General features: G+C 45.0%; 1 protein-coding gene across 1 annotated transcript; it reads right to left on the bottom strand.

Annotated features, from left to right (window-relative positions):
* Nucleotides 1–5,179: 5,179 nt before the first annotated feature.
* Nucleotides 5,180–13,441, bottom strand: LOC147673195 (arrestin domain-containing protein 2-like). Its single transcript, XM_086946981.1, has 8 exons — nucleotides 13,073–13,441; nucleotides 11,573–11,639; nucleotides 10,594–10,741; nucleotides 9,102–9,204; nucleotides 8,303–8,559; nucleotides 7,577–7,739; nucleotides 6,665–6,813; nucleotides 5,180–6,520 (listed from the first exon to the last, which is right to left on the bottom strand). Exons 1-8 carry the CDS (start codon nucleotides 13,344–13,346, stop codon nucleotides 6,470–6,472), a joined length of 1,212 nt encoding a protein of 403 aa, XP_086803107.1. The 5' UTR covers nucleotides 13,347–13,441; the 3' UTR covers nucleotides 5,180–6,469.
* Between the last annotated feature and the right edge of the window lie 668 nt (nucleotides 13,442–14,109).

The raw sequence follows: 14,109 nt of genomic DNA, 5'->3' as shown, positions 1-14,109 counted from the left end.
ATATATTTCTTGAAATTGGAAGCGTTTCACTTATTTGCACAAAAATTAATTCCTGCCTTGACTGACATTTATAAGGATTAACAGTTTCCAAACGTAAACTTCGAAACATTCATGCCTGTGGTGATGAGGCTATTAGCAGTGTCACTAGAATGATGCGATTCAAGCGTTTTTCAATAATAATATTGGATTTGCCAAATAATGCGTGGTCTGCTGCATAATAAGTAGATTTTGACAAAAAAATAGCATCTAGCTCAGACTGATCAAATTTGACAAAAAATATGGTGATACGTGGTCCTGCACTCGGGAAGGCCCATCGCTTAGGTTGAATGGTCATATTTCAGTTCCTTAATGCTGTATTTAGATGTTACATTGGTATTAATAAGGTGAAATCTTTCAGAGACAGTGTTACCATGTGTACAAATGACACAATAATGAGGTAATAGTATCACAAAATGTACCACATTACACCACAGAACTTGCCTTTTCATGATGCTTTATTTAGCTGACACTGCTGCGTAATTTGGTCTTCCTCTGCCGCATAATTCCAGTGGCCCTGGCTAGTAGTGAACCAAGAGGCAAGCCAGTTGTCATGTGAACCCCACTTGGATTTTTCCCAATATAGCTCCTGCCGGCCTCCATTACTCCGGCTCACTCATGCACATGCCGCATGTTCTACACAAGCCGCAAACGCACAATCCACTTGGATGTTAGTGGTAGGATCTAGGTTACAGATTGATGCAGAACTTTACACAAGTGGGGTCGGCTACACAGACAGGTCTGATCACGACTGTGGATTCACGGTAGTTCACTGTCAGCAAAATGTGAGCAGCCCTCAGGTCAGAGAACTGTTGGAGGGCTTCATGTGTGTCAGGGACGGTCTCTGCGCATGTTATAATAGCGTGAGCCTAGAGCCAAAATCAAAAACTGGGATATAAGTGAGTCACAGCCAAGCACTCAGAACATGGCACCATGACTGCAGGGAACATTCTGAGTCCAACCGCATGTTCAGACAATATTATGTTTTTCCTATCTTAATACGTCTTATCTTACGGTCGTTTCACTACATATATGTTTACTTGAGTGATATAAATGTTCTATTTTGTGGATGCTATACAAGTGCATATTCGTGTCTCAATGTATAATCTTCCCTGTAAATATTCCTTCTTTCTGATGGTTGTCCATCTCTCCACAGTGCGCACGCGCAGGAAGAGCTGCTCCTCACCCTCAAAATTGTGAGTATTTTTGATGTTTTCTTTTCTTTACAAGAATGATGAGTCGATAGCAAGGAAAGCTCAGTGGAGCCAAGAAAGAGAGCACTCCTTGTGACCTGGTGGCAGCCTCGCTCCAGAGAGACCTGCCCTATATCCCGGAGAGATTACCAACAGACTGTAAAGCTGGGAGTAGCCACACACCCTCAATAAAGGCCGATAATTTGAATAGCGAGAGCTGGTGAGGGACAGTGCCAAGACACCTGGGCATCCGTGCGCTCTATAAGCTTGTTACTTACCTTCAGACCTGGTGAAATGCCTCAAGGTCACAAACTGCTCCACTAGAAGAATTTAGGGGAAAAAAGGTCTGCCAGCTATAATACCTCAAAGTGGTGGTACCTTAGAGCATCCTGATTTATTGGCAATACAGCTGAAGGCCACTTCGCCGCTGACCCTTGCTGTTGGGGGGTGGGGGGGCACCTGCATTACGTCTCACCCACCAATTTCACTCTTCCTGCATCCCTTCCCCCTGATCAACCTCTATCCCAGAGGTTCAATACAGTTTAATAGATAACAAAACAGAAAAACGTCTGCGTCACTCACCTTTCATCGCATCAAGGCATCAGAACCACCTGCAGACACATGTCTGTGACTGGCTCTGCAGCCAATCCTGTCGGACCAGTCAACAACTCATTGACTTTATTTATTTTACCAAAGGAAGTCTAAATGCCTTACACAAAACCCTCCCTTAACCAAACAGACTTTGAGCCAAGGGCTTCTTCTAACCGCTGGCCAATAACAGACTGTTTTTAGTCATAAAGATAGAACAATTGAAAGATCTGCCTCTAAACAAATACTTACTTCCTAAGAAAATAACCTGCCTTTAGATCACCAAAACAGATTCTAGTGTGGCTGAGGCACAGAAGCAGCAGTGATTTCCATTTATTACTCGAACTCTCCCTTCCCTTTGATACTGTTCTCCATCCTCAAGCTTCTACAGAGACTTGAGGGCATAAGATTGTGGGTGCATAACAGATATAGATTGCATCTTTTCTATCAGACAGGTAATTTGGTCTTGGAGCATTGTGAGAGGGGCACACTGGGGTACCTAAGGGGGTTGATGCGGGCGTGCCTTAGCTGTATCCCACCCCCCTCCACCACCATAGCTGCTGAATCTGACAACACGAGACAAGGAAACAGACACGCCCCTTGTACACACATTAATGTATGCAACTGATGTTCAGTGAAAGCAGCCGTGTGTACTTAGAATATTTAAATTTGACTTTGTATATATGTGGTGCTAGAAGAATTCTCAAAGTGGGGGTGCTGCCATCAATGTTACATCACTGACGTCATGGCGGTTGTGAAAACGTACCAGAGGTAGAAACTGAGCCGCGCCCATAAAGCAGTGGTGTGGTGAGGGAGTTACTATACTCGATGGAGAAAGTTGGAGCACCGTGTTGCAAATATATTACTAAAGTATTGTGTATTAGTGATAATGGACTGTCCTTTACAGATGCATGACTTCCATTGGAGTAGCAACTACATTTGCGCAAACATAGTTTTCCTGATAGAACTAGAAGCGCACAAACAATAAGATGTGGGAATCGAGTTTTAGCAAAAATGTATCATTTGCACATCACCTTCTTAAGTCTCTTGATCCGGATAAACCCTTTGTTTCCATCACACTTCAACATTACAAGAAAAATGTGCCTCATTGTTGCACTCTCATACCTGCTTATATATTTTGAAATATTTGTACTGATTATTTAAAGGTATGTAAATGCTCGTGTGGAGAAAGAGATGACAGCCTTTTCTTTCACAGTCCCATGCCCCTGCAAGAGTGACACAAAGTTCTCTTTCCAATTCTTCTCACATTACAGTCAGGGAAAGAAAGTAAACAGTCCAATGTTAAAAGCATAAGCAGCAATTTGTCAAAAGACAGTGATTATTCAACTTTGGTGTTTGAAATGACAGCTAATGTGATGCTAAACACAATTTAAAGGCATCTTTATTGCCCATTCACCTTCTGCATGATTATTTTGGGGGTGTTGCACCCCCCCAACCCCTCTACTTCTAGCACCTACGCTTTATGTGCATATATATATGTATATAGATCTAAACATATAAAGAGATGATAACCAAACATGTAACTAAACATGTGTGTGTATTTGTTTACATAGACTTTATTGATGACCTATCACTTATTGGTGACCCAATTTGCGGTCACCCTAAAATTTACATCTAGAGACCTCATTGGTGGGCCAGGTTGCTGTGACCCTCAGGGTGTTCTGAGTAGTGGGGTCTCTGAATCCTACAGGTACCTTGCTTCTCACCCTAGCCGACCCTTCCCTAGCTCATAATATATTTTTAACCCCTTGCCCGCGGCCGGAATTCCGCTCCTGTGCAGCACATTCCGATCGCGGGCGTGGTCATGACAGCTGGGAGCCGTCATCAGCACAGGAGCACTGTGCGCCATGACAGCTCCCGGCCGTCATCAGCATGGAAGGGGTTAAACAAGGGTTCAACTAAAGTACTTTGCGATGCAAAGTGTTTTGTACGGTTTGCCAATAGTATGTGCTGCCTATGTGGACATGTCGAAGCGACTCCTGCGTCAATGAGGTTTCGACGCATAACCAGCTTACCTTAGGCATAGCACCCTCCACTGTGTCCTTTCTTCTTTGTGGTGATTGGACAAAAGTTTCTCTTTGGGTCAGTGGGAAGTAAGGTTTTATCAAAAGAACTGCATCTAATTCTCAAAGAGAAAAGTGGGCTACATTGTCTAATTTTGGCGGAGATAGATGTGCATCGTGTCCAGTTCTGAAGCGACATCTACAGTATTATGTTATGTTTCGATGGCGGTCCTGGCACCACTGTATGAAGTTCTGGATTCTTCTTCTAGAGTACTGTGCCCATCTTGAAGACTGGCTTGGAGTTTTATAGATAGAAAACCAATTTCCTTTTGCATTATGCATTTTTTATGGTATTTTACCGAAATAAAAAGTTTTATCATGAGAAAACCCTCTCTCTAACATTGCAGATTTTATGAACATATTTTTCCAATTCCAGAGCCCCGGTCTGAAGTATCATGCCTTTAACAGGAGGCCTCACCTGGGAAATTGTAACCAGTTCTGATCCACCCTCTGGGATATTACATTCAATTCCACTGGTCTTTTCTGGAGTCCAGTATTTATTTCTAGAGCCCTCGTATTGAGAGCCGCCTCCAGCCCTGAAGCCTCCACTCTGAGTATTCTATAAACACATCTGTGGAATATTCTCTCTGGAGCCCAAATTTGGAGTGTTCCATCTAGGCCTGAAGGCGTCATCTGTCTATTAGTCCAGTCCAGAACCATCATCCGGATGACGATCTCTAGGGCCCAATGACGTGAGGCTCAAGAGTCTGGAACATACTCGAGGGAGGGAGTAGGCGGCTCTGACATTTTTTAACACCAGTGTAATCTGAAATCATTTCTGAATTTCACTTAAATTGAAATGTAAGAAAATTTGCACCATATTACAAAATTTTGCACATGTGATACTGATTTGACATGAAAAATCTCTCACCAAGGGAAATTCTCCTCAATCCTTTACCTGCCATATTTTGTGTGTTTTTTGTGGGAGGGAATACCTTCTTAGAGAAAAGTTACTCAAGACATCAGTCAAGAGTATTACGTGTATGTTCAATCCTCCTCCCCACCCCCAAATTAAAATCTAAAGTGTTGCCACCCCTAGGAGTTGGAAGGTAACGGAGACTTTCCATTTCATAGCCTGTGCCCAAATAAAATAGAGAAAGTATTTAAATACAGGATTTTTAAAGCATATTTAATATAAAATGTATTTTCAAACAGGGGCCCATTATTACTTTAAATTAGGTACCGCTGGAATCGTGTTTACAGAGCAGGCAGGGACAACAGGCTCAAGTTCTATTCGGGCCATAAATTCTCCTTATAGACAAGACTCGACAAGATGAATTAAGTTCAAACATTTATTAACAAAGTTACAAAACGAAATATCACATAATGCCACATTTGTGAGGAAAACAACATCTCTGTAACATTAAAGCAAAAAGTAATACAAAACAAGTGAACATAAAGGTGCTAAATTTGCGTAATTCTAGCGCATATCTTACTTTAAGCAGCATTTAGGCGCTTCAAGTAATCGGTCACCGGGCTATTAGCAAAAGGTCTCTGTACTCCATGTGCCTTTCCTATGCAGCTTTCGCCTGGGCCACTGAGCTATCTTACCCAGTAGGCCACACAGGGCTGTTAGCAGTGCCCATAATGCCCTTTCCATGCCCCTCCCATAAGACAGCATCTTCCTTAAGACAATGGCCAACTATTTTAATTACTGAAACATTTAAGGCATATTCACTTATTCCTTATTTTTACATAACACTGTGTTATACATTTCTGTACTCCCCTTCCAGTGTACCAAGTATTACATACTTATCTGGCACTACACACCCTACATTACATACACACCGGATGAGGCATTTTCAAGTTTTACAGTATTTCAGGTTCCTTTACAAAGTTACTCTGAAAATCATTGACATTTTTGTTCGAAAATCGGTCCTCTGTTATGTTTTTGTAAAAAATAATATAATAGACCCCTTCCTTGTTACGTCACAGAGGAGGGATTCAAACGTTCCATACAATCAGGTTCTCTACAGCTGCGCAGCTCTGACCTAGCGCCCCCTCTCGGCTGGATTTACACCGTGCAGGCTGGTGCAAATTCTGCTTGAAAAGATCTGGACTGTTCCTGTCGAAGGTTCCGCCTCGCCTTCCCCTTTAAGGTGCATCCTTTCCCCTCTGCTCCTGGTCGAGGGAGGTTTCATTCGCTGTTGAAGGCTGTCCAATGGCGGTGTCTAGTCAGAGAGCAGCCTCTGACGTCAACTGCACTTATTTTACATCAGTGGCAGCTTTTACATCAACAGCAGTGTCTTCTATCAACAAAAGCTTCTTACGTCAACCTGTAGTTTCAACAAACAATGTATACGTCATAAAGTCCGGTGTAATCCACCTGTGTTGTAAACTGTTCGGCCCATGGCGCCACACACCCGGTCGTCCACGGTGTCAACACACCACACCAGTCCTTGTGGTCGCCTGGACCTGAAGGAAGAGCCCCTCCACAGACAACTCTACGTCTCGTAGTGGGACACAATGCCCAACTGTGGTCTACGGCTCCGCGAGGCCAGAATCCTCGTGTCTTCGTTCCCAACTGGGATACTTATTCTATTTGGACGCCATCTTAACGCTGGATCGTCAGCAAGTCATGCAGCGTGGCCTCAGGGGGTTGATCGGGTTTGGGTCAACCTACGAAGGGACAAAAACAAGAGCGTTAGCAAGACCAGGAGGACAATCCACAAATTCTTTGAGATAGTAGGAAGTGTGAACACTACAGACGTCGCTCACGGGGAAGGGCGTATGATGGAAGTAGGTGTCAAGAGTAGCGCTCACCTCAGAGTACAAGGGTGGAGGGTGGTTCCGGAACTCCTGGATGTAGGCGTAGAACGGTCCCTCCAACATGCCACTGAAGTCACCGTGGAACGGAGGGGACAGGCTGTGCTCAGAGTCCTCATCGGACCCAATGGAGTAGTCCGGGGGAGCTAGAGGGCAAAACAGACCTTCGGTTAGAGGAAGAGCACTGCACACATCCTTATCGATCAAGAACATTTCTGATATCGCTTGCATCTTTCCTTTTACCACACCCACAGGGCAGGCACACTTTTTGTTTACACTAGCCGCATATATATTTTTTGGAGTAGCACTCAAACATTTGTAATTTAGCTTTGGTTGCCATGTTCAGGACATACAGCAAACGAGCCATGATGGCGTCAACGACCAAGTGGTCGTTGATGGCAAGATGGACGCCATCAGGCCTTTGTTGACGTCACTGACTGTGATCAAGCCATTGTTGTTAAATCAATGACAACAACCAAGCCATAGTCTATATCAGGGGTCTCCAAACCAGTCCTGGAGGGCCAGATCCATTCCAGATTTTTTGGATATCCCCATTGAGATACATGTAGCTATTTTAAAAATCTGTCATGGATCCGGCCCTCCAGGACCGGTTTGGAGGCCCCTGGTCTATATCATGGACGACTATTGGACCACGTTTGATGTCATCGACTATTATTAAGTGGTCACAGAATCAAGTAGGTAAGCAATTCTTGACTATGTCATGGGCTCTGACCAAGTCTTAGTTAATAATGTAACGGACAAAAGAGAGAGTTATTGAGAATGATATGGAAAAAGATAAAGCAATTTATGATGTCACGAATATTGAACCCACTCCCTAGTAACCCTCTTAAGATGCAGCTTCTTAGATTATAGAATTTTGGACCTAGAGAGAGTGGAAAAAATACTTACGCTCAGGCTGCTCGGGGATGGTCATGCGCAGCCAGTCCAGATTGACGCTGTATTGGCTGCCGATGCTGGACGACCGACTTCCAAACGGTTGCAATGGTATTGTTCCGATCACCAGCGGTAGCTCCAAGAGTAGCTTTGAGGTACTTGGGATTTCAACACAGACCTTTATGGAACGAAGATATGGAAAAAGACTGGTTATTTCTCAATATCAACTGATTCAAAGAGAAACGGTGTCATATTCAAAGGACCCCTTGACTACCAAATGTGATTTTAGCCAATATCCCCTCTGTTTTCTCATGGCTACCTCTGGGGAAGGGAAGGAAGAAACCCACTAAAATTGCTTGTGATCCCTTTAATGGAGCCATCGAGTGCGTGATGCTACAATAGATCACTAAACCCCCGCCGACATCAAACAGAGGAACATTCTAAAACACAGATTGTTGGTGATGGTTAGAGATGTAGGAATGGGAGAAGAGCATTCCTAATCTACACTTCATGGCTCTTTAAAAGGTCCCACCACTCATGAAATGTTAATAATTCCACTTCCACAAATGGTTAATGCATGATGGGTCGAAACATGTCGGCCAATTTGAAGGAAAAGTAAGCAAAGGAGGATTCTGCGGCTGGTCCTATGACTGGCAAAGCCTTCTTCTGTTTAACCCAACCCACCTTCTCCATCCATCCATCCCTCCAGCCTCCCATCCGAGGAGCTACTACTAGACTTACCTTAAGTGAGTACTCTACACGGACGATTCGGCACCGAGTGATGGACGGACTGAGGGGTGGGACCTTCAGTGCTCTCCCGTGCCAGATCTCTCTCGTTCTGGGGGCCACGACATCACCATCAAAGCTTGCCACCACAATTTTCTTCTGCTTCGTGGTACCCCGGGCGACAAAGGTCTGCGTCTGGATAATGGCTGCCTTGGGCGCAATCGACTTAGAAGTGCCGTTGTCGATTTCAGCAAAGACGGGAATAACTTCCCCTGGGGAGAAGGAGAGAAATAGTTTTGGTTAATGAAGTGCCCTTGCTGCTGTGGAGAGTAGAGAATGGCTTACTCAGTTTGTGGGATTGTAACTAGGCTGGTGAAGAGTTTAGGAGTATGTATGCTTACCACTCGAACCCCATTACCACCACCACTGAACCCAACTATGCCCACCAGCCAGGGTTATAATGCCTCATTAAAATACTATTGAAAACGAAATAATCACAATCTAAGGGATTCTGAGACATGTAAACAACTAGGAGAGCAGCCATGTTAGGAGCAAAATGTAGAAAGATAACAGAACTCAAACATATGAGCTGGTAGAGTTATTGAAAAGGGTACTGGGGAAAAAAAATCTATAATCACAGGTCAACTCAGAAGGGGTTCATTGTGCTCAAATTTCTGAATAGGAAACATTTTTTAAAAATGTTTGGGGCAATACAGGTAATTTTGGCAGACACATGTGGAGCATGAAAAACCACAAATAAGTGTTTAGACGAGGACATTGGGTGAACAAATGGAGTGTTTTAAGTTGAAGTTACCTGGTGCATACCCTTTACGATCAATCTTGGCTGTTACGGAAACCTGCCCAAGGCGGCAATACCAGGCCTGGGCGTTCTTCTCCTTGGTACCCGCCTGAGGAGCCTGGAGAGGAAGGAGAGGGGCATTTAGGCACCTTGTGAGACACACTGACCCACCACAACCAGCATCCATCTGAAGAACAGCCAATAACATGTATGGAACTGAAAGCCGTCCCTCATACGTTCTTAGAACGTTGGCGAGTACTGAACACCATGCAACCAGAGGAACAGGCAGACCATTTGCGTAACACCAGGGTATTAATCCCTCTACATCACAAAGATACGATGCAAGCGCCCCTGGCCTTTTAATCAAAAGGGTTTCACGCAACCAGAGAAGCAAGCAGTCCTATGCGCTTGAATAGTGCAACATAAGTTCACACCGCAAGGACATGACACAGGCGCCTCTGGTCTTTTAACAAGACAAGAATATAAAGAAATAAAGAAAATAACGCTTTATGGGGCTCTATTATTTCGGACTGCCTACATTTAACGCCTAATTGTTCAAGCACCAGAAGTATTTAACCTCTAGCCAGATTTAATCATGCAATTTTAAAGTGGATATTCAAAGCCAGCATCTCTCCCTACATCGTATTCTGACTTGAAAATAATTGAAACCTCACCACGCCCAAAAACGGATTCTTAAGGGTGATTACATTGACCCCCTATACTACGACAGATACCAAGAGTAGTCTTGATAAAGGTGGATAATATAGTGGAAAACCACCGAAACGCGTCGACGCACCACTCAGTATAATTCATGACTCGGACATTTATGTGGATACACTATTTTGTGGTGTACATAACTTAGGTGTCAGAAATAGAGTTCGAATATACACCCAGTATTACACAAGTTCAATGTCTTACTGTTTTCTGTCTTAGTGTCTCAATTTTGCTGGTCAACATTGAATGTCAATTTATTTTAATTGTTGATCTCTGGTTTTAATTTGTTGTTGTTGAGTGGTTCCTTCATTGTCCACTCTTTTAATGTTTGTATTATCAATAAATTGTAAGAATTATTTTTACATACATGAATCTTGTTATGATTTTAATTGTCTAGCCCAGTCAAGTTAGTTTTGTTCAAGGGAATCTCTCCTTTTTGTCGAGTACTGAACACCTACATGGAACGCGACAGCGCTTAGTCGGTCATCTCGCGATGACCACAGAGAAAACTGAAATGCCCCTAGAAGGCCAGCAGTGGCGTTTTAAAACACTGGTCAATTTAGACTACTTTCAAGCTTAACTTTTACCATAGCCACATTTACATTTAATTTGTTTCATTGGAAGTCATTTACATAGTCAGAGGTTATCTTGACAATCCAGCTTGGATCGGCCCTGCGGTCAACCAATGGATATGCCTGGACTACCTATTCTTTCAAATAACAGGTCACGGGTGAACTTAAATAAAATCTGCCTTATTGTGACCATCCCACCCCAGAGACTTCCCCGCACTCACCATCAGGGCGGGCGTGTTGACGTCGATGGGTTCGAGAACGGTCAAGTCCACCTTGGCTTTCTTCACTATGGCCCAGGGCCGGTGCAGCTTGGCCTGCACCCAGTATCGCACGCTGCCGTGCTTCCCTTCGAATGACGTCACCAGGGTTCTGCGGAAAATAAAGAAGTGAACAGAAATAAGGTTAAAACTCACATCTGTTTTGCACATATGACATTTTATTCTGAACGCATGCCCAAATTGGTCAACCTATCAAAATGGATGGCACATATTTAGAGTTTGGCAGAGAGGACACTCCGTCACAAACATGGTGGGTGTGCAGTTCATATACAAGAAATGTATCAGGCCTAGCAATATGGCGGACGGGATTTCCGTCACGTTTGGACGTACATGCTCATATGCCGAACTCGAACGAGGACCCCAAGCATACCCGCCAACTTAAAGAACAATCTCACTGTGTGAGGAGGGGCCAGGCCTCATGCCGAGAAGTAACTAAGAGGCACTTTTGAACCCCACCCCGCCCCCAAGACCCCTCCTCCTCCCAGCTTGCTGAGGCTGGTGCCGATGTCCTGAGGCGTTCTCACGCCCCTTAATCGACGTCGGCAGTTCAAAGCCCTGGAAACCGAGCTGGAGAACCACTATTTACAGCGGTGATGGGGCTGCGCATGCAGCAGTGAGGAAGTGGACAGATGACAGAATAGGTATTATTTATTTATTTAATTATACATATTCCAGAATAGGTATTATTTATTTATTTAATTATACATATTCCATCGTCTGTTGACCCCCCCATTCCCCCGCCCACCCTGTTTAACTGTTCCAGCCGCCGCTGGGTTTTCAGCTTGTCTTCCCTGCCACCGTGTGATATCAGCTCCTCACCGGGAGACCGTGCGATGGGAGCAGATAGTGTGTGTCACACGGGGGCACCGTGTGAATTGGCAAGTGCGCCCAAGTCAATTTTCTCGAAATTGACATAACTTACTCTGGCAGTTGGAAGCTGAAAGGAAACTCGTGACTTCCGGGTTGCAGGACCGTCAGGGAGTCGTTATCTGAAAAAGAAAAAACACCAGACACAATAAGTTGACGCCAGTCTTCGTCATCGTTTCCGGTCACGTGCTTGCTCTTCTGAGCTCAGCTGTCAGAAACGTCAATCAGTTGATTAAAGAAACTGCACAGATGCCTTTAAATCCGATTATATAACCTGTGAGATAATATGCAAAACTATTTTTTAGTGTTTAAAACAAGTGTTAGTGTTTTCTGGTGAACAAAAAATAAATACATGCAAAACAAATATAAAGCGCTGGCCCCGGGAAAATTGATCTTGGCACCTCAATGGCTGGTGATATGTAGATTTCTACATTTATCGACCACGGAAGCATGAACGACGCTAACGTCCCCGCTAGAAACGACACACATTTCATCAATTTGTCATAGAAGTTGGTTCAGTTTACATTTCGGGTTCTGCCCGATCGGTCATAAAGGGGGTGTCTGATCTAATTCCCTTCTGAAGTGGGAGTTAGTGGTAAAGTGTGCTTGGCTATGAGATTAATGCAGCATTTTCTCAACTCTCGCGTGCGTGCCAGCAATGACGGACAGGTGCGCTTCCGTGCAGAGGCAGCACGTGCCGCATAATCCTATTTCTGAAATCTGGGTACAGCACAGGCAGGTCACAAGTGGAAATGTTCTCCCTGCAACACGTGTGCCCCGTCTGATTCTCTGCTCGTGGTACTGAAATTAGACCCGCTAATGCCACCTCCTAGATAGGCCACCAGTGCCCGCAGGGGGCAGCGGATTCATGCCCACCGCAGTGCCTTGCAAGTTATGCAGTTTATAATGACAGCATCAGCCAGGCCAACTTTTATCGGCTGCACAGTAAGGATCCCGGCGCCCCAATCCCCCTTTCCCAAACTGTGTGATGCTGAACAGGTCACTTCTTTTGTTTTTGTTCCCCTCACTTTTTAAATGAGATAGAAATGGTAGCATTTAAAAAGTTCAGAACCCTACTACTGAATATTATATTCAAATATGTCCTTTACACGGCTTCAATAGCTCAAGGTTATAAGGCCTCTTATCCGTACTTCAGGCTGCAACAAACATGAACGTGTTCACACTCGTCCTGGACAGACCGCTCTAAACGAGTTGTGGCTTCTGTTTCTGAGCCGAGGGCTCGTGGAGTGAACACTGGATGCAGCTCAGACAACGCCGCAAAACAGAACACCCGCAGGGTGCAGCACATTTTTCTTCGGTTTTATTTTTTTGTAATGGGTGGTGTTAGGTTAGTTGTGTTGTGTAGTGCAAAATATTATATCTCACGGTGCGTTACCATTAAATGCTTTATCAAACCTCAAGGGTGGTGTTTTTTTTATTTTAACATTATAAGGATGAAGAGCTGAGTCAGCCCTGCGCGGTGCAAACGTGTGATCTGCAGTTTGCACACAGATCCCTTCTAGGGGTCGCCCCATGCCACCGTGCCCTCTCTCACCTGTGTGTAGCAGCGCCTCCTGGTGGTCCAGGTAGACCACCTCGTCCACGTAGTTCTGGCTGTAGGCCGCGTTGGAGTTGGCGCTGCGGGACTCGGTCCAGTGTACCCGGGCCAGGCCCTGGGCGTGCAGTTTGATGGACTCCACCTTGGCCTCGGTCTCCAGCTCTAGCAGCACCCGGCCCGTCACGGTGTCCCCGCCGCTGAAGACGGGCGGGGAGCCCGGCTCCGGGCAGTCCAGGGTCAGCAGGAACCGCTTCACTTTGTCGAAGATCATGGCTGCGTCGGCGGTGGCGCCGGGATCAGGCTCCTCGTTCAAGCCTCGTGGGGGTACAGCAGGTTTTTGCAAGATCCCTCTGTAGACAAACTGCGCTCTGAGGCAGGTGGTGGCGGCACGGGTTATTTATACTGGAGAGAGGGAGGGACAGACACGGGAGGGAAAGGAGGGGGCTGACAGGAGAGGGGGAGGAGGGAGTGACAGGAGGAGGGCCTGACAGAGAGAGGGAGGGGTGCAGAGCGGCTCTTTCCTCCCCAGGTGAGCCCTCTGTGAGAAGGGAGGGCGGGGCCTCCCCTCCCCCCTTTAAAGTCAGTGGACGGGAGTGTTGACAGGTAGAGGGGTTGAGCTCACACCTGCATTTGTCGTTCAGCAGGACAGGTGTGGCTGTAGGCAATGCAGCAATGACACCTGTCCCCATGGGATTAGCTGATTCTGTGCACTACACGCAGGTGTTATTACTACCGGCTGAGAAGGGGGTGACGCCTGTTTCTCCAATTCATCGTGTTATATTTGTTCTGGAACTTTTTGTCCTTTTTCCGAACATCATCTTCCTAATAACTTGAAGGGTATAGCTTTTGCACCATATATATATATATATATATATATATATATATATATATATATATATATATATATATTCTTGATTTGTATACTTTTTATCTACCTATATTCCATATTTGCCTCATAATATCTTCCCATGTAAAGCGCTCTGATACCTCTTGGGTATAGCCAGCGCTATATATAAAAAAAAATAGCCTTAAAA

This window comes from Lissotriton vulgaris, chromosome 12 (assembly GCF_964263255.1).
Source record: "Lissotriton vulgaris chromosome 12, aLisVul1.2, whole genome shotgun sequence".
Classification (NCBI taxonomy): domain Eukaryota; kingdom Metazoa; phylum Chordata; class Amphibia; order Caudata; family Salamandridae; genus Lissotriton; species Lissotriton vulgaris.
Note: the sequence above shows the minus strand (reverse complement) of the source record. Positions and strands in the feature narration are given on the sequence as shown.

Excerpts from the sequence above, each read along its gene's own strand:
- LOC147673195 (XM_086946981.1), bottom strand. The coding sequence starts at position 13,346 with ATGATCTTCGACAAAGTGAAGCGGTTCCTGCTGACCCTGGACTGCCCG. Across the intron at positions 10,742-11,572 it reads TTCAGCTTCCAACTGCCAGA|AACCCTGGTGACGTCATTCG; the intron begins GTAAGTTATGTC and ends TATTTTCCGCAG. Across the intron at positions 7,740-8,302 it reads GTGTAGAGTACTCACTTAAG|GTCTGTGTTGAAATCCCAAG; the intron begins GTAAGTCTAGTA and ends CGTTCCATAAAG.